The 18,520-nt window shown below is 36.8% G+C and overlaps 3 protein-coding genes and 1 pseudogene across 4 annotated transcripts; 2 read left to right on the top strand and 2 right to left on the bottom strand.

Annotated features, from left to right (window-relative positions):
• Positions 1–144: 144 nt before the first annotated feature.
• Positions 145–3,155, top strand: LOC112493219 (WEB family protein At5g55860-like; annotated as a pseudogene).
• Positions 3,156–4,292: 1,137 nt separating this feature from the next.
• Positions 4,293–6,064, top strand: LOC107428355 (uncharacterized protein At3g27210). Of its 2 annotated transcripts, none has more exons than XM_016038879.4 (3): positions 4,293–4,720; positions 5,139–5,213; positions 5,302–6,064. In XM_016038879.4, the coding sequence occupies exons 1-3, from the start codon at positions 4,528–4,530 to the stop codon at positions 5,751–5,753; spliced, it is 720 nt and encodes a 239-aa protein (XP_015894365.1). In that variant the 5' UTR covers positions 4,293–4,527; the 3' UTR covers positions 5,754–6,064. The 2 variants fall into 2 exon arrangements, with proteins under 2 accessions (XP_015894365.1, XP_015894364.1); XM_016038878.4 differs by having other exon boundaries at positions 4,305–4,720; positions 5,139–5,216.
• Positions 6,065–6,681: 617 nt separating this feature from the next.
• On the bottom strand, positions 6,682–7,955 carry LOC132799079 (receptor-like protein EIX2). The gene is made up of 2 exons (XM_016038856.2): positions 7,195–7,955; positions 6,682–7,114 (listed from the first exon to the last, which is right to left on the bottom strand). Exons 1-2 carry the CDS (start codon positions 7,953–7,955, stop codon positions 6,682–6,684), a joined length of 1,194 nt encoding a protein of 397 aa, XP_015894342.1.
• Positions 7,956–7,980: 25 nt separating this feature from the next.
• Positions 7,981–13,828, bottom strand: LOC107428336 (receptor-like protein EIX2). Its single transcript, XM_016038855.1, has 3 exons — positions 13,717–13,828; positions 13,520–13,650; positions 7,981–9,537 (listed from the first exon to the last, which is right to left on the bottom strand). Exons 1-3 carry the CDS (start codon positions 13,826–13,828, stop codon positions 7,981–7,983), a joined length of 1,800 nt encoding a protein of 599 aa, XP_015894341.1.
• Between the last annotated feature and the right edge of the window lie 4,692 nt (positions 13,829–18,520).

Here is an 18,520-nt window from a genome sequence, read left to right as displayed (position 1 = left end):
CACGATTTTACTTTATAATTTGTTAATTTTTAGTGATCGTGAGATTTTTAATTATCACAGAAACGTTTGTCCTGTGAGTTACCTTTCCTGTCCACTCATGTTTGGAGTTCAAGTGTCTGATTAATGTCATATTTTATTGTTTCAATGCAGAGAGTACTGGCCTGGGAGACACAGCTTCATCTGGCCCAGAAAGAACTGAACAAGCTAAAGGACCATAGAAAGAGTGTGGAAACCACTAAAGCCCAGGCATTTTTGAGCTTGAAAAGACCAAATTAACAGTTGAGGATCTGAGCCACAAGATAAAATCTTTTGGTGAATCCATGGACTTGGCAACCAGGGCAACTGAGACTGCAAATATTAGGCACAGCAGCTTGAAGAAGCAAACTCTGCTAACCTAGGTGGAACTTTCGGTGCTTGGAAATGGCAAGAGCACAGTACAGGACAGGAATTGCTGAACTTGATGCTGCGAAGCAAGAATTGAGGAAAATCCGCCAAGACTATGATCTGTCCACTGAAACAAAATTTTTTCTGCCTACAAGCAGGAAGCCGAAGCTAAAGATGATGCAAAAGTAAATTCATAGAGGGTTAATAAACTCTTAGGGAAATTTCAGCTGTGCAGGAATCAATCAAACAGCCTAAGCTTGCATCTTTGTAAGCCCAGCAAGAACAAGCAAAATTTTTATCTGAAAAGATGTCCAGAGGCGCTGAAGGAAGAGTTGAATCCAGAACCATCTGGACTATTGAAACACAACTTGCTGAAACAATGAACGAAATTGAGGCTCTTCAAAAGCAAATGGAGAACGCCAAGGTTTCAGATTTAGATTCAGGGAGAACTGTGACTTCGGAGCTGAATGATGCTAAGGAATCACTACGTAAAGTAGCAGAATAGGAAAACTCCCTCAGATGCTTAGTCGAAACTCTGAAGGTGGGACTGGAGAATGTCAAGAAAGAGCATTCCGAATTGAAGGAGAAAGAAGCAGAAATAGAATCCATTGCTGGGAATTTGAACGTTAAGCGTTGGAAAAGTAAGGCTGAGCTTGAATCATGTCTTGCAGAAGAGTCTAAAGCAAGAGGTGCGTCTGATGAAATGATTTCAACACTGAACCAGCTATCTTGGATAACTGTAGATGCATGACAAGAAGCAGAAGAAAAGAAGAGTAAAGCAGAGGTGTTGAAAAGGAGATCGAAGCCACCAAAATTGCGGTAAAAGAAGCAGAGGAGAAGCTCAGAGTTCCTCCGCAAGAAGCTGAGGAAGCTAAAGCGGCGGAGGAAAAGGCTCTTGATCAGATTTAAGTTATTATCTGAGTGAACTAATGCTGCAAATGCCTCAACTTCAGAGGCTGGTGCCAAGATTACAGTATCGAGGGAAGATTTTGAGTCTTCGAGCTGCAAAGTTGAGGAATCAGACACATTATCTGATTCTATTTCTTGTGGGAAATCTAGAGTAGGTGGGGTTGGTTATATAATATTTGCAAAAGATAGGTGAGTTCTTTTGATACAGTACCTGCTGTTCTACAATTTTGTCTGTGGAATAAAGAAGCTGTGTGAAAGATGTTGTGATCAAAATTAGAAGGGTTCATACATTGACTACTAATGCTTGCTGTTGATTTATTGGTTGTTATTGTTGCTTATTGATAAGACTTATCATTCATGTTGATTGCTATTTATGTCTTTTAATCTAGGTTGCATATTTTATTTTTAAATTTAATCTTATTCTTCTGGACTTAGGTTAACAATATGCGAGAGGCATGATGGGACAGGGACATCTAATGGTGATGTATTAATTTTTCCAGACTTGTTCAGATACAGGTGATGTACGATATCTTTTTACGGTTTTGTTTCTTTTGGGATCTGTGAGAGCTCTTTTTTTTTTTTTTTTTTAAAACTTTCTTCGTTTTTTTAAAAAAAATCAGGAGATTGACACATTTGTTGAAGTACTTGTGAAAGATGGTGAATGGCTGCCTGGAACTCCAGAAACACTAAAAGGGTTATTATGTTCTTGTATGTTCTCATGGATCCCGAGATCACCGTTGGTTGGAGTTTGTGGACCAGCCTTGGTCGGTAGGTCCAGAAATGAGATGGAATGATATGGTCTTCAAGGCCACAAGTATGCTGGAAATATGACTATATTTGGATCTAATATCAATGGAGATGTCACTGGACACTGTTAAGGGGAAATCTATCCATTAATTTATTTACCCTATGTTGTTTTTTCCTTTTGAGGCAGTGTTAATAAACAGTTTGGATTTTTTCAAACTGAACAAATGAACAGATTGATTATTGTGGTATGTGATGGGTGTTGCTAATTAAATGATCTGTTTGTCAATTTAATTTATACAGGTATTGGGTTTTTTTAGTCTAGATGATGTACCTGCGTTGTTTGAGCTGCATATTGGGAATGGAGAGATTGTAGACAAGCTCTGGATGTAATTTTAGAGAGTAACTATCTAGTATTTGAAAATAAATAGTTGCAAGGTGAAATCGAACTTTGCGAATTCTACATTAAGAAGAAATAGATGCATTTCCATCTTAATTCGACATATTGCCCTAATTAACAAGTAAACTATATTCATCTTCATATTTGTAACAAATATGCATGTTTATCTGTTTTTTATTTTCTGAAAAAAAAAAAAAGAAAAAAAAGAAGAAGAATATTTACATCGTTGAGAATGGTAGTGGGTACCAAGAAATCTTTATTATAATAACTTCTGTATAGTATAAGATACCAGAAATTCAGAGGCATTTATTACATCCAAAGAACAAAGTTGGTTAAGATGCCGCAAAGACCTTAATTTTGTATATCATCATCTGGCACAAATAAGAGCCGTTGGGCGCTTGAAGCTAAGAGCTATGCAAGCAATAACATGAATAGTAAACTTATGTTTGAACCTCCTCAACACCAAAACCTTCCCACCACTCCAATGAATTACTGAAACTATCATCTTCTTTATCAGCTTCTTCTTCCTATTGCTATTGCTTTCAGTGCTGACCACCTTTATTTCTTCATCTTTTCCTTCATCTTCTCCTCCCCATCGAAGAGGGTAGCTCCTCAAAAATACCCTTCTATTATTATAGTCTTCCTCGCGGAAGCTTTTTGTTCGCAACCCAATTTCATCTTTCTCTTTGATTTCCATGGTTTGGGAAACTCCTGCAAATTGCTGAAACAGAAACAAATGGTCTTATAAATATGTAATTGGGGGCTGATAATGGAAATGGGAAAAGATATATAATACAAGAAGAAAAGAAAAAAGGGCATAATAATAAATACAATTTGTAGTTAAAAACTTTGGTATTTCTTGTCTTTGGCGTTTCTTATGGAAATGGATATGCTTTTTCTTTTCTTCAATCTTGATTTACATGGTTTTATTCAATAATTCCATACGCGCTATCCAATAGTTGGTTTAACCATTTAAAGATTTGTTCCTGTCAAGCCCGTGACAAATATTTACCAAGTATTTTGCATGATCATTGATCCACGTGTAGGATCAGTTGCTTGAATATCTACTTTGTGGAATATGCTCCTCAGAAAGTCAGAATCATCTCACGTGCACATCAGAACCAGCTAGGGAAGCACTGTCTTTCTAATGCAGGAACCCAAATGAAACGCTAAGTCCAAAATAGATGGACAACCACCTGTAGATATCATTATAAACATAACCATATAATCAAGGTGCTGCTGACGGACACAGCATCTGTCACATTGATGTGCATCTTAAATTTCTAAGCTTTTTTCTTACGAAGAATATTATCCCCACGGCGAAGGCACGTTGAATACGACAAAAGAGATTATATACTTTATTAACTTAATAAAATATAAGCATTATCAAAAACAGATGGACGTGATTTCTTTCTTTCTTTAGTTTTTATATATCTATATCTATATCTACATCTATATATTATTTTTATAATTATAACTTTTTAGGAATTTTGGTTGCATAAATTTGTAGTTTCTTTTACATTATGAGACTTCGTGGAAAATGCAAAATCTCTTGGATGCTCATCAAATAACGTTTGGATTGTGCCGGTTGTTGTTGTTTGGACCGTGATTAGCCGATTACCAAATTCTACTTTTTTTAATTACGCAAACAATGATGGCCACTGCCTAATACTAATAGTAAGGAAATCAATGTTCTTTTTCGCAAAACGACAGCACACATGCAAGATAAACCAGGAAGGAAAAGGCAAAAGGCTAACCACTCGGTGCACCCCAAAAAAGCAGCTTTCTCTTCTTGTATCGCAGCCAATGAAAAACCAATATTAAAAAAAGCTAACAAAATCTTGTAGCAAAAGCAACTTCCTAAGGACCCACGTTTTCAAATGCCATTCCATTACTTCGCTTTCAAGACCAGTTGACTGGCTCTTCCCCAGATTCTTGTTAGGCGAAAAACTTGTAGTTCCTCTTAAGCATAAAGCCAACAAACTCCCCTGTTTATATCTTTCTGAAGGAAACAAAAGCAGAGCATGGAGGTTCTGAATCTATCTATAATGGATGTGAGTGTTTGATAAATTTTTGTTCTTTTATTAGAGATGGGCAATTGTGTCTTAGTTCATAGAGCCCCAGATTCAGCCTCAAGACCCAACTGTTCTAGCTCTCCTAACAAGGAAAGAGCCATGATTCAAACTTCTAGTCAGGAGAATCCAGGCGATAGCCAGAGAGCCGAGTTCTGTTTCAAGCTCCAGTCTTCATCAATGCCCCAGACGACTAGCATTGGAGAACCAAGTATTATTCTCAATTTTGCATTCCATGCGTTCGTTTACACATATAAACTGTCGTTTCAATTGAAAATATTTTATGGGTCATAATTATATTGAGGTTGTTTTTTTTTATAGGAATGTTAATTGGTCTATTATGATATATAACGGATCACGTATCCTACTTCAAGATCAACTGAACTTACGTTTTTTGTTGGTAGTGGATAGTTGTTACATGGTTCCAATTTTCTTCATATTTACCGAACAACTACATTTCTTCATCTTGTTTATGAAGTAAACGACAACCAAAGTAAAATGTATTAGCACTATTATCAGTCTTAGCCGTTAAATAACTGTGGTATCTTAATTTGGAGTTATAGAGCTATTTATTTGGGAATTTGAACCTACTAAATTAATTTATGTACCACTCTTATTACTGTTTGTAGGTAGCAAAGATGAGATGTTTTTTGATTCTCATCCCTGGATAGAATCTGACTGTGAAGATTACTACAGCATCAATGGTGGTAATTATATGTTTCTTTTTCCAATTGCAAAATATGACATGGTTTGCTAGAGCTTTGAATTTGCATTAGCATTGACTTTATGCAGATAATACCCCATCTTGCAACAAGACTCCAAACTGTAAAATCAGCTTAACAGGGACACCCCAGCTTGGAAAGTCTTGCTGTGCTGATGTTTCGCTCAACTCCATACACAAAAACACTCCCACTGATGTGAAGAAACAGCTGATTGAGCTGTTTAAAGAGAGCTTCAGTAGTGACCTCTTAAATGACTATCCAAATTTACAACGTAGGCCAGAAGCCAAACCTGCCATTTTTGATCCCCCTACAAACCCGGCAAGACCATATGCATCGACAGCGAACTTTGTTTGCTATGGTGAAACATGTACAATTGCAAATTCAAATCCCAGGAAAAGAAATGCTTCAAAGTCTGCAAAATGTTGCCTCCCGAATCTGGTCCGAAGTTTGAGCATTGGTGAGAGGAAGAAGATGCCAAATCCAGCCTACAAAAATGGTGGTGGGTGTTCGGCTGCTCTGTAGAAAGTCTGCTTATAATTCAACGTAAATGGAAGTCGATTTGCTCTTCCCTCCTTTGTATGTGAGTAATTTGTGGTTCTTTTCTGATTCTACTAGATTCATAGATACAAGGAAAAGAAAGAAGTTCTATTATCAGTTTGCCCGGAGGATGTGTGCACTTAGTTTCTTTTGTTGTGAATTTAATGGGTATTTTTTTGTGAGTTGGTTTTCAAATTCCGTGAGGATAGAAATCAATTAAGCGTATTGTATTAAATGAGAAACCAAAGTATAAATGTTAGAAGTGGGATAAGTATAATATTATCAATTTCCAAGTATTTGAAATGGTCAATAGAATTTACAGGAAATGTGAGGACCGGCATACCAGCACAGACAGGATTGTTACATGTTTGAAGTACAGTATAAAAGCACACTTTTCATGCGTGATTTCAACTGAACATATGCACACTGAAATACCTGCTAAGAGGACTAGAGCTAGCATCCCACATGAAAGATATTTATATAAAACATTGCTTGATTATAGAACATAAATTGCTAAGAGATATATGCATATATAGAACATAAATACTACATTGCATGCATTGCATCAACCAGGAAAAATAAGAAGTAGCAAAGAACGGCAGACATATAATTTTTCAACATTCATGATTCCTTAGACTTAAGGTAAATGAACAAGCATTCATAGAATTGACCAAATACATAGCCAAGAACGACATAAAGTGCAGATAGCAAGCAAAACAACAACAACAACAACAACAACAACAACAACAACAACAACAACAACAACAAGTGCAAGAACTTGTCTTCTTTATTCAGCATCTTCTTCGACATTCACTGCACTGACCAAATAAATTAAATAGAAATAAGATTTGGAATAAGACATGTATTAGAACAGAGAATATTAAGAAATCTCTCTAATTACTTACGTACCCGCCTAGTTGTCTTCCATCTTCTTCATCATCCTTTGCAAACGAGCCGCATTCAATGCAAGCACTAGGAGAATCCTATCTTTTGTCTTGTCCAGGAACTCGAAATATGAACGTCTCCAGGACCTTTTTATCGCCAAACTCCCACAAACTGCCCAAAACCCGAAGATGAATCCCAATCCCATGCTTACGTAGAACCAGAAATTGTCAGACAGAGACCCATCTTCATCATCCTCTGTTGTTCCTCTATCCTTAGGCACTGAGTTTGAGCTGCACTTGGTTGGTAACGGTGAACCGCAAAGTCCAGGGTTACCCCCGAAGATAGATGGATCATTGAATGTCTGAAACTGATTTGCCAATGGAATTGGTCCAGACAAATTATTATTTGACAAGTTCAATGGCTCAACAAAGTCAGAGAAGTCATGCTTGTGAGAATTGGACCTTCAAGATTGTTGCAGGAGAGATCAAGAGTCTCTAAACTCTTGAGGTCTCCAATGTTATCAGGTATATTTCCTGTCAACCGATTACATGACAAACTTAGAGTTACCAATTCTGAAAGATTTGTCGCTGCTGCTGGGATGTTCCCCGAGAGATTGTTTCTTGAAAGATCCAACACTTTTACTATCTCAGTTTGGCTTTTATCGTAATCATCTTGTCTTCCTTTCATAACCAAATCCATATACGTGGGATAGGAAAAGTGGTGTCCCATTAATGGTAGTGTTACTAACTTAAAGTAAAAGCCTGGAACTTTGAAGCCGATCATCCTATCCAAACATGTTGGGATTGGTCCAGATAATTTATTTTCTGCAAGGTCCAAGATATGGACATAAGTGAGCTGACACAGTTGTTGAGGAATATTTCCAGTAAGATAGTTGTGCCGAAGGCGTAATTGAAGCATTACAGGAAACCTTTGGCCAATCCATATTGGTATGGTACCGGAAAATTTGTTATATCCAAGATCAAGTGTACTTATAATCATTGAGCAATTTTGCAAAGACAAAGGCAGCTTTCCAGAAAGATAATTGCGACTCAATCTTAATGAAACAAGTGAAGGAAGCGAGCACAATTCATTGGGGATTCTACCAGATAAGTTGTTTCGTGATAGATCAATTGTTGAAATCCGCATGCCCGTCCAGTGGTTGTGGATTTCTCCTGATAAACTATTGTTTGATAAATCAAGATCTGTTAGATCCTTGAGTCTATTTATAGAAGGAGGAATGCTACCATTTAGAAGGTTTCCAGACAGATCTAGGACTTCTGACTTTGCCATCACTTGGCCCATTTCTAAAGGTATTGGTCCTGAAAGTTTATTGTTCCTTAAAAACAGGCTTTTTAACACCAGGCCAGAGTGGAACTGACCCTTCAAACTGATTAAAGCTCAAATCCACCGAGTTTAGGCATAACGAGCCAAAAGGTAATGACCTGGAAAGGCCTCCTTTTAAGTGGTTGTCAGAAAGATCTAATGTAGAGAGCATCGGCATCCATGAAGGGAATTTCCAAACCCAGTCAGGTAATATACCTGAAATTGAAGTATTAGAAAGCGTTATAATTGCAAGATTGGTTTGAGTTTTGAGCCAGGCAGGGAATGCTGGACCTAATTGGCAACCAATGATCTTGATTAGTACTAGATTAAAAGGAGGAATCCAGTCATTCGGGACTTTCAAAACAAGATTTTTGGTAGATGATAAGGAAAGATGTAGTAGATTTGTAAGGTTCAGGAAATGAACTTCAGTTATAATGCCATCCCAAGAATTTAAAGAAAGGTCTAATATTTGTAGCTCAACAAGTTGTCCTATACTCTCGGGGGTGGTCCCGCTAAGCATAGAGTTGTTGGAGAGGTACAGAGCTTGCAAACGAGACAAATTTCCCAAGGATTGTGGAATCGGACCTAAAATTAAGTTTGAAGAAAGATCAAGGTATCCCAAATTTTTTAGGTATCCTAGAGAATTTGGCAGATTCTCACTAAGTTGGCAAAAGCGCAAGTTCAAAGACTCCAAGGTAGCATTACCACATCCTGATAGAGCATCCACAACTCTTTTTACATCTCCTTTAAGACGGTAATTTTGTGCTAGATTAAAAGTATGCAAATTGCAAAAAGATCCCCTTTGAATCTCAGGAATGAGGCCTCTAAGATCAGATCCGGGAAAGTGAAGTTGTGTAAGAGTAGTGATATTAAAACACCATGAAAGAATTGAAGAAGAGTCGAAATGATTAGAACCGAGATCAAGAACTGAGAGTGAAGTAAAATTTACAGATGGAGGAGAGTGAGGAAAGCTATGGAGTTCACATGAGGATAAGTGCAACTCTAACAGTGAGGGAAGCATATTCACAGTTTGCACCCAATAAGTTGTTGCTTTGCTTAGGTTCACCCTACCTAAATTTAGATATTGCAAAGAAGAAAGCTTAGGAAGCCAATGTAAGTCTGATACCCAAAGACCACCTACAAAATAACCAAGATCAAGATATTGCAACTGTGATAGGTTGCCAAGATTAGGAGGAACCATTCCGGAAAATGATGATTTTGAGAGATCTAGATATCTCAGATTCCTCAGAGAACCCACGAAGTGTGGGATGTGAGTATCATTAAAATCATTTAGGCTCAGATCCAAGTAACTCAAATATTTCAGCTCAAGTATAGAAGAACTCAACTTACCGCCTAACATCATCTTACATGGAAATGTGGTGTTGTTCATCAGCTGGTTACATGAACTTCGGGCGTGAAGATCAAGTTTTGTGACATGCCCTGTCTGATTGCTACAGCTTACACCAAACCAGTTGCAACAGTTGTGGCCATTCCATGAAGAAAGACCATTTGAAGGATCTATAAGACCTTGTTTGAAAGTAAGAAGAGCGTCTCTCTCCTTCTTAATGCAACTCACACCAGAATTAGGTCATATTGCTTCAACCAGATTTGTTTGAGCTAGTAAAAGGACAAGTAGAATAAAAAAGGGACCAAGGGTGGTTCTTTTGCTATCCATATTGCAATTCTGAAGAGAGACCGTAGACACTGCAAATGTATACTGTAACCAAACATTTACTTCTTCAATTTTATTTTATTTTATTTTTGTTTTCTGTCTTCCTTTTCCAGAATAATTGAGCACAATAAATAAACGCGCCTTTGGGTTTGGACTGCTAAGTCAATCGAGGAACATTTACCCAAAAAAAAAAAAAAAGAAAAAATGGAGGAACGTCCGTGGAAGAAAATGGCAACGAAGAAGGAATTTCATTCGCTATTAATTTCAATCATAAAAACGTAACCTCTTACATTACTATATCATTTAGGGCTGGGCAAAACCCGACCCGGACCGACCAACCCATCCGAACCGAACTATTTGGGTCGGTTTGGGTTGGTTTTTAACTGTTAAGCGGGTCGGTTCGGTTACATATGGATTGAACCCGTGGTTTTCGATTCGGGTTACGGGTGGGTAGAAAATTTACCCAACCCAAACCGAACCGACCCATACATTTATTTATTTATTTTTATTAGTATTTTGATAATAATCCAAAGGTGAAGGTTTAGTCATGAAATATTAAAAAAAATATGCATGTGAATAATTATATCCCCTCAAAGCTTTTGGTATATATTTTTTTAATAATTTTTCTATTTAAAAAAAAGAAAAAAAAAATAAAAATAAAGGAGAGCATTAACAATGACAACAGGACAAGGATAAGAATCCGATGGGGAATGGTTCTCTTTATTGTCCTTCTTTTTTATTTATTTATATTTTGGTAAGAAGATTTCTTCATCCTTATTGTTTCCCTTTTTTAAAAAAACATAATGCATATTATTTATACTACATTATATTGTAATATATTTTTTCACATGATAATATCAGTACTAGCATAAAAGAATATTATATTATCCCTTTTATTTATTTGAACCTGCAACTTTGAAAATAAAATATTAAGCATACTTGGACCAACCTCACTTGTGAATTTACTAATTAATATGAAAATATTAAAAAAAAAATTAATATGAAAATATTTTAATAATTGTAAAACTAATGAAAATTAAACCTGAATAAAATAAATAAGTGAAACTCATCAATATAAAAAAGAAGAAGAAACATTAAAAATAATATTTGGGCCGAAATCCATCATGAGGTTCAAACTGGCCCAAACCAAAAATAAAAAAAATTGGACTGAAAGTGAAGCTCATTATAAGGCCCAAACCGGCCTAAACCAAAAATAAAAAAATTTGGGCCGAAGCCCATCAGAAAGCCCAACTCGGCCCAACCCGTGAACCCAACCCAAACCGAAAAATATTCATTCGGTTCGGTTCGGTTTGGGTTGAATGTAACGGTCGGTTCGGTTCGGTTTTGTATCCAACCCAAACCGAACCGGTCGGTTCGATTTAAAAAAGTTCACAAAACCGAACCGAACCGAACCGAGCCCACCCCTAATATCATTAAGATGATGTAAAATGTTACTGCCATCCCATCATAATATTAATGAGCGTTCTACAATTTATTATTAGAGAAATTCTAAAATTTTAAAAATTGATCAAGAAGTCGTTGGAAATTTCTTTCCAATTGATAGATTATTGATGCAGTTATTGTGGGTCTGCTGTATATATATTTTAACCGTTTTGCATAAAATAATTTGATCAATAATTGGTGTGACTTTTGATTAATAGTTGGATGTAATATTTCACTTTCAGATAAAATTTCTTAAGAAAAAAAAAAAGTTGTATCTACTTTAATATTTTAGATTAAGATGGTCTTAATTTTCTACAAGTGAAATTATCCGACAATATTAGCATATAGCAGCAAGACCTTAATGTAAGGATCATGATGAGAAGATTTTTAAATATTTAAACGAATCACATATTGCATGCATGCAACTCTTATTAGCATATGGCAGCAAGACCTTAATGTGAGGATCATGGTGATGAGATTTTTAAATATTTAGATGAATCACATATTGCATGCATGCAACTCTTCGGTTTTTTTAATTTTTTAATTTTTAATTTAAGTGAATTTATTGAAAGAGAGAATTAGATCTTCTGCTTGTTTAATTTTGTTTCAGTTTCTGTCTTGTTTTATTCTTTTTTTTTTTTTTGGTTGGTTGTTGTTGTTTTCCACATTATTACGTATACCTGTTTTTCAAATACAACAATAGTTTTAAAAAATAATAATAAGGGCCAACCTCAGCGAAGCCCACCTAACCTCCACCAGGCTCAAGTTTTTGTTTTTGTTTTAGATGATTTATTTATTTGTTTATATATATATATATATACGAAAATTCTATAGTAAGAACGGTCCGCATGAGGACCGCAATATTAGTGACGGTTTTTGGTTTTTCATAGTATTAACGATGGTTTCTTAGAAAATCGTCACCAATACTATGAAAAACCGTCACCAATACTGTGATCCGTATGAGGACCGTCCGCACCATAAACGGACTTTATATATATATATATATATATTTATTTATTTATTTTGTCTCCGTTCTTTTATTTTCATTCCAACTCCATCAGCTAGAGAATCTGGGAAGCCGAAACAGGGATTTCAACTTTTTAACCGTAACTGAAAGTTTGTGTACCATAATAAGAGCGGGGTTGGTAGAAACAAATGCTGGAACAAGAACAAATCCTCCGTTGATGTAAATAAGACGACGAGGAACATTCTCTTCGTCAACACCGAATTTCAAACCTCACAGTGATAGAGGTAGAGAAAATAACAGTTACATTCCAATTTTCAGTGTCGATCTTGAACTCATTTTAAGGCTTTAGCTTATTCGCATTAACCTGTGATTTTTTTTTTTTTATGATTTATAACTGAATTAAGCGCGTCGAAGACCTAGTGTTATCAGGCCCTTTCCTGCTCACAAACTAAAATGAATGGACATCATCCTTCAGGTAAAGCGTGAGTAGGTGATTTTGTGAGCGTGTCTTCAACAATAACCAATAGTTGTGTGCGAGTAATTTTTGGTTATTTTTTCCCATTTTTTTAGATTCATACATACACGGAAAAGGAACAAGTTCACTAATTTATCAATTTTTGTTGTGGATATATGTGTGTGTGTGTGTGTGTGTGTACAGTACTTCAGGGACAATTTCTGGTATTTATTTTGCTGGGAATTATAGGTAGTGTTTTGTGAGTTGGTTTTCAAGTCCTGTGGGATAGAAAATCAATTAAGAATATTGTATTTGTACTGCATAAATTAGGAGCCAAATTCTAAATTTTTCATGTTAGATAAAAACCCACTATGGACCATGGAGAGCTTTGTACTACAATGATACCGTATCATCAATCCCTTAATAGCAAAGTACACCATTATCAATTTCCAAGTATTTGAAGTGGTCATTTACCCAAAAAAATAAAAAAGGGTATTTGAAGTGGTCAATGTATTTTTCAGGAAATATGAGGACCAGCACACCAAAACAGGCAGTATTGTCACATATTTGAAGTACAGAATATACAAAAGAGTACTGTTTCGTGTATGGTCTCAACTGAACAAACATTTGAACACCGAAAAACCCAACGGTAAGTTAACTGGAGCTAGGATCCCACATGAAAGATATTTATTTAACCCATTTCTTGATTGTAGTGCATAAATTTCTAAGAGGTACATGTATGTAGCATAAATACTAAATTGCATAACCCAGGAAAAATAAGTAGCCAAGAACAACATAATATTCAATTAGAGAAAAAAAAAAAAGTAGTGCAAGAACTTTGTCTTCTTTATTCAGTAGATCTTCAATATTGATGACTTCTTGGTTAAATGAACAAACATCCACTGCACTCACTGCATTGAGCAAATAAACTAAAAGAAATAAGATTTGGAATAAAATATAGATATTAGAATAAAAGAACGTTGAGAAATCTCTCCCTAATTGCGTACCTCCACCTCCTTCATCCTTTGCAAATGGGCCACTTTGATTGCAATGACAAGGAGAAGCCTATCTTTTACTTGGTTCAAGAACTGGAAATAGGCCTCTCTCCACAACTTCTTAATCACCAAACTCCCACAAACTGCCAAAAATCCCATAATGAATCCAAATCCCACGCTTACTTAGAACCACAACTTGTCTGACTTACCATCTTGAGCAAGTCGCCTACTTTTTCTCCATAGGCTGTGAGTCTGAGCTGCATATAGTTGGTAAGGGTGACTCACAAAGTCCTGGATTACCCTTATAAATTGATGCGTCATTTAAGGTCTGCAACTGCTTTGTTAATGGAATTGGTCCAGACAAATTGTTATATGACAGGTTCAAATGGCTCAATGAAGTTAGAGAAGTAACTAAAGACTTTCCGTGAGCATAAAACTCCTGTATGGTCTTTACTGCTTGGGAACCTTGCCTATCCCCTTGAAGCAGCTCTATGGCTCGCTTCAGGTATTACGCTTAGAGAAGTCATGCTTGTGGGAATTGGACCTTCAAGATTGTTGCATGAAAGATCTAGAGTCTCTAAACTCCTCAAGTCTCCAATGTTTTCTGGTTCGAATCTGATCTCATGGAGTTCTAAAAAACAATAAGTGGTGACTTGCTCTAGTACAGAGGCAGAATACAGGGCATTGGCTCATGTTACTTTAGACTTATGCTGGTTATAATATCTTCTTAAAGAATTATAGCTGTGTTTGCCAACACCAATGGTATGGACAAATAGTTGGAGTGCAACTGCTCTGACTGTAAATCCTATTCTACATTAGAGGACCAAAGATATTGAGATAGACACTCACTATGTGAGACAAAGTGTAAGGTTAATCTGTAGACTTTTGAGATGAGAGGGAAGAAATTCTCATACTGATCTGAAAAAGAATTACAAGTCTATTTAACAAAACTAGGAAAGTAATCCCTGCAAATCAGGGAAATTAAATTCCAAAGAATTAGTTAATGGACTGATCCTATTTATTAGGAGATAAACTAAATAAGTAAATATCCTAAAATAATGTAAATCTTCCTAATTAATTAAATAAGAACCTTCCTAATTAATTAAATAAAAATCTGCTCCTTTCTACACTCCCCCTCAAGCTTGGTTGTATATGTTATACAATCCCAGCTTGGAACTGAATTCTTCAAAACTGGTCCTTGGAAGTGCTTTGGTAAGGATATCTGCTGTCTGCAGTCTTGTAGGAATGTAGGTCAATTGAACTATCCCATTGTTGACCTTCTCGGAGATAAAATGTCTATCTATCTCAATGTGTTTCGTCCTGTCATGATGAACTGGATTTTTGGCAATACTGATAGCAGCTTGACTGTCTGAAAGCATTCTTGTGGTATTTTTAGTGATAGCTCCAAGTTCGCTAAGTAATCTTTGAAGCCACATTCCCTCACATATACCTAGAGCAAGTGCACGATATTCTGACTCAGCACTGCTTCTAGAAACCATTGATTGTTTCTTGCTTCTCCATGTCACTAGATTTCCCCACACATATGAACAGTAACCAGTTGTAGATCTTCTATCAATTAATTCTCCAGCCCAGCTTGCATCTGTGTAGATCTCTATTTATCGGTTTTTGCATTTTTTAAATAACAATCCATGCCCTGGTGTCATCTTCAAGTACCTCAAAATCCGATACACAGCTTGTAGATGATCTTCTGTTGGATTGTTCATGTGTTGACTTGCCACACTAACTGAGAATGCAATGTCTGGTCTGGTATGTGAGAGGTATATCAATTTTCCCACTAATCTTTGATATCTTCCTTTGTCCACTGGAGTACCCTCTTCACTTGTCTTCATCTTCTTATTGGGATCCATAGGGGTATCAATTGGTTTACATCTAAGCATGCCCGTTTCATTGAGTAAATTTAGAATGTACTTCCTTTGAGAGATAACAATCCCTTCTTTAGATTGAGCAATCTCCATCCCTAGGAAATATCTAAGAGGGCCAAGATCCTTAATTTCAAACTCGACAGCCAGCAGTTTCTTCAACTTGATAATCTCCTCTTCATAGTCTCCAGTTAGGATAATGTCATCAACATACACAATTAGGATAGCAATCTTCTTCTCAGATGAGAATTTCAAAAACAATGTATGATCAGCTTGACATTGTTGATATCCTTGTGAGACTACTGTTTTGGCAAACCTATCAAACCAAGCACGAGGCGACTGCTTTAAACCGTAAAGTGCTTTCTTGAGTTTACATACCATTTGACTGTTGGAGGAATTCTTTAATCCTGGTGGTACTTCCATGTATACTTCTTCTTCTAGATTGCCATTTAGGAATGCATTCTTGACATCAAGTTGGTGTAGTGGCCAGTCTTGATTCACTGCAAGGGAGAGTAGAACTTGGACTGTATTAAGCTTGGCAACAGGTGCAAACGTCTCTTGATAATCAATACCGTAAGACTGCGTGAAGCCCTTAGCTACCAAACGGGCTTTGTACCTTTCAATGCTGCCATCTGCCTTGTACTTAATTGTGAATATCCACTTGCACCCCACTGGTTTCTTCCCATGAGGAAGCTCTGAAAGTATCCAAGTACCATTGCTTTCTAATGCCCTTAGTTCTTCTTCCACTGCCTGCTTCCATGTTGGAATTCTTAGAGCTTCTTGAATAGAGTTTGGAACCTGTGTATGATCAAGAGTAGAAACAAATGCACTATAGGGAGGTAGTAGCTTCTCATAAGTAACATAGTTTCCAATGGATGTTTTGTGCATGATCGAACACCTTTCCTTAGAGCAATAGGCAAGTCAGAATTATCAACAATAGGACTAGTGACCTCATGATTTAATGGATCCATACCTGTGCAAATTTCTGAAGCAAGAGGAACCGGTGCCAGTTCTTGACCTTGCCTAATTTGTGTAGTGTGCTCCATATGCTTAATAGGTTTCCTCCTCTTTCTAACATATACTTGAAGTTCCTGCTCATTGTTGGTCTCTGGTAGCTGTGGAACAGGTTCGAGCTGGTTTGGTTGGGCAGGTTCGATAGATTCAGGTAGGGCTATTTGAGTGTTTTGAGGTTCAGGTAAATTCATGGAAGACTCGAATTGTTTTGATGAGGATGAGAATGGGGTTATTGGTGATTTTTGAGGATGATGAAAGTGAGAAAATTGAGAGTGAGTGTCTTGTAGAATGTTCCAAAACTGATAATGCTCCCCCTGAATTTCAGATTTGGAAAAGTAGGACTGGTGCTCAAAGAAAGTGACATCCATGGAGATATATATTTTTCTAGTAAAAGGTGAGTAGCACTTATATCCTTTTTGATGGGATGAGTAACCTAAAAAGATACACTTGAGTGATTTTGGATCAAGTTTGGTTCGGTTATGTTGATGAATATGAACAAAAGCTGAACACCCAAAGACTTTAAGTGGAAGATCTGAAGTAAATGATTTAAAGTGAGGAAAGGATTGTATAAGAACCTGACGAGGATTTTGAAATTTTAGAATTCGGCTTGGCATTCTGTTGATGAGATAGGTGGCTGTTAAGATAGCTTCCCCCCAAAAATATTTAGGAACATTGTTGGAGAACATGATTGATCAAGCCACTTCAAGTAGGTGTCTATTTTTCCTCTCTGCCACTCCGTTTTGTTGAGGGGTATCTACACATGAGCTCAAGTGTATAATGCCTTGTTCTAAGAAATAGGAACCAAGAATAGAATTGAAGTACTCTCTGGCATTATCAGTTTTTAGGATTTGAATTTTGCTTTTGAATTGAGTGTTAATCATTGAGTGAAAAGATCTGAAGATTGCCCCTGTTTTTGATTTTTCTTTCATGAGAAAGGTCCATGTGATTCTAGTGTGATCATCAATGAAAGTCACAAACCAACGAGTTCCATTTATGTTTTAACTCTTGAGGGTCCCCAAATGTCACTGTGGATCATAGAAAATGGATATGAAGGTGTATATTGGATGGTTGGATAGACATGTCTGGTGTGTTTAGCAAGTTGGCAGATTTCACAATGATAAAAATTTGAACTTTTATTACGAAACAAGTGAGGGAACATCTTTTCAAGATACACAAAGTTTGGATGACCAAAGCGAAAATGCCATAGCATAACTTTATTTTCATCTGAAAGTGACACAGAATCAAAAACAGATTGAGAGACACAACTGGTAGAAGGAACTTTTTGATGAAGTGAAGTACTTTCTTTGAGCAAATAGAGTCCACCACACAACTCAGCACTGCCAATCACCTTCCCTGAATCCACTGCCTGAAATTCACACAAATTTGGATTGAATTTAGTAACACAATTTAAATCATGAGTAAGCTTGCTTATGGAAATCAAATTACACTCCAAGTTTGGCACATAAAGAACAGAAGAGAGAAGCAAATCTTCTGTCAATTGTATTGTTCCTGTTCCAGCCACTTTAAAGAGTGAACCATCTGCTATTCTGACTGTAGAAACACCATAAGTTGGCTTATAGTGCTGAAAAATACTAATATCACCTGTCATGTGATTGGAGGCTCCCGAATCGACTATCTAAGGCTTTGATTTTGTCACGTTTGTAGTATAGGCAAAGGAGAGAGTACGTTGGTGAGCTAACATACTAGCATGCTGCTGTGAAGTTGTTGGAGTCGATTGAGAGGAATTAGAAATCTGGCCAAATATCTTTTGCAATGCATCAAGTTGCTCCTTGGTAAAGGGGCTGGTTTCGGCATTGTTGATATCATCTGATGTTGTAGCAGCATGAGCGCGGCTCTCATGATCATTCCGTATGCGATTAGGCTTCCAATCTACTGGTTTTCCATGTATTTTCCAACATGTTTCCTTCGTGTGCCCTGGTCTCCTGCAATGTTCGCACCACGACCTTCCCTTTTTCAGTTTGTTATCTTGAGAAGAAGTATGTGTGTAGAGGGCTGAGCCTTCCAAGGTTGGAGCAGTGCTGTTACTTATCATCATTAGTTTCCTTCGGCTCTCCTCCCGTCGAACTTCTGAAAACGCTTCTCGAAGTGTAGGCAGGGG

The sequence above is a fragment of the Ziziphus jujuba genome, chromosome 12 (genome assembly GCF_031755915.1).
Source record: "Ziziphus jujuba cultivar Dongzao chromosome 12, ASM3175591v1".
Taxonomy (NCBI): domain Eukaryota; kingdom Viridiplantae; phylum Streptophyta; class Magnoliopsida; order Rosales; family Rhamnaceae; genus Ziziphus; species Ziziphus jujuba.
This window is presented reverse-complemented; position numbering and strand designations above follow the sequence as displayed.

What these genes read in the sequence shown, in the direction of transcription:
- LOC132799079 (XM_016038856.2), bottom strand. Translation starts at nt 7,955, where the DNA reads ATGGGCCAAGTGATGGCAAAGTCAGAAGTCCTAGATCTGTCTGGAAAC. An exon ending in CTAAGTTTGTCATGTAATCG is followed by an intron (nt 7,115 to 7,194) that starts GTTGACAGGAAA and finishes ACAATCTTGAAG; the next exon opens with GTCCAATTCTCACAAGCATG.
- LOC107428355 (XM_016038878.4), top strand. Translation starts at nt 4,528, where the DNA reads ATGGGCAATTGTGTCTTAGTTCATAGAGCCCCAGATTCAGCCTCAAGA. An exon ending in GACTAGCATTGGAGAACCAA is followed by an intron (nt 4,721 to 5,138) that starts GTATTATTCTCA and finishes TACTGTTTGTAG; the next exon opens with GTAGCAAAGATGAGATGTTT. An exon ending in TTACTACAGCATCAATGGTG is followed by an intron (nt 5,217 to 5,301) that starts GTAATTATATGT and finishes GACTTTATGCAG; the next exon opens with ATAATACCCCATCTTGCAAC.
- LOC107428336 (XM_016038855.1), bottom strand. Translation starts at nt 13,828, where the DNA reads ATGACGCATCAATTTATAAGGGTAATCCAGGACTTTGTGAGTCACCCT. An exon ending in TAGGCGACTTGCTCAAGATG is followed by an intron (nt 13,651 to 13,716) that starts GTAAGTCAGACA and finishes GATTTTTGGCAG; the next exon opens with TTTGTGGGAGTTTGGTGATT. An exon ending in AAAGGATGAAGGAGGTGGAG is followed by an intron (nt 9,538 to 13,519) that starts GTACGCAATTAG and finishes AGTTGCATTAAG; the next exon opens with AAGGAGAGAGACGCTCTTCT.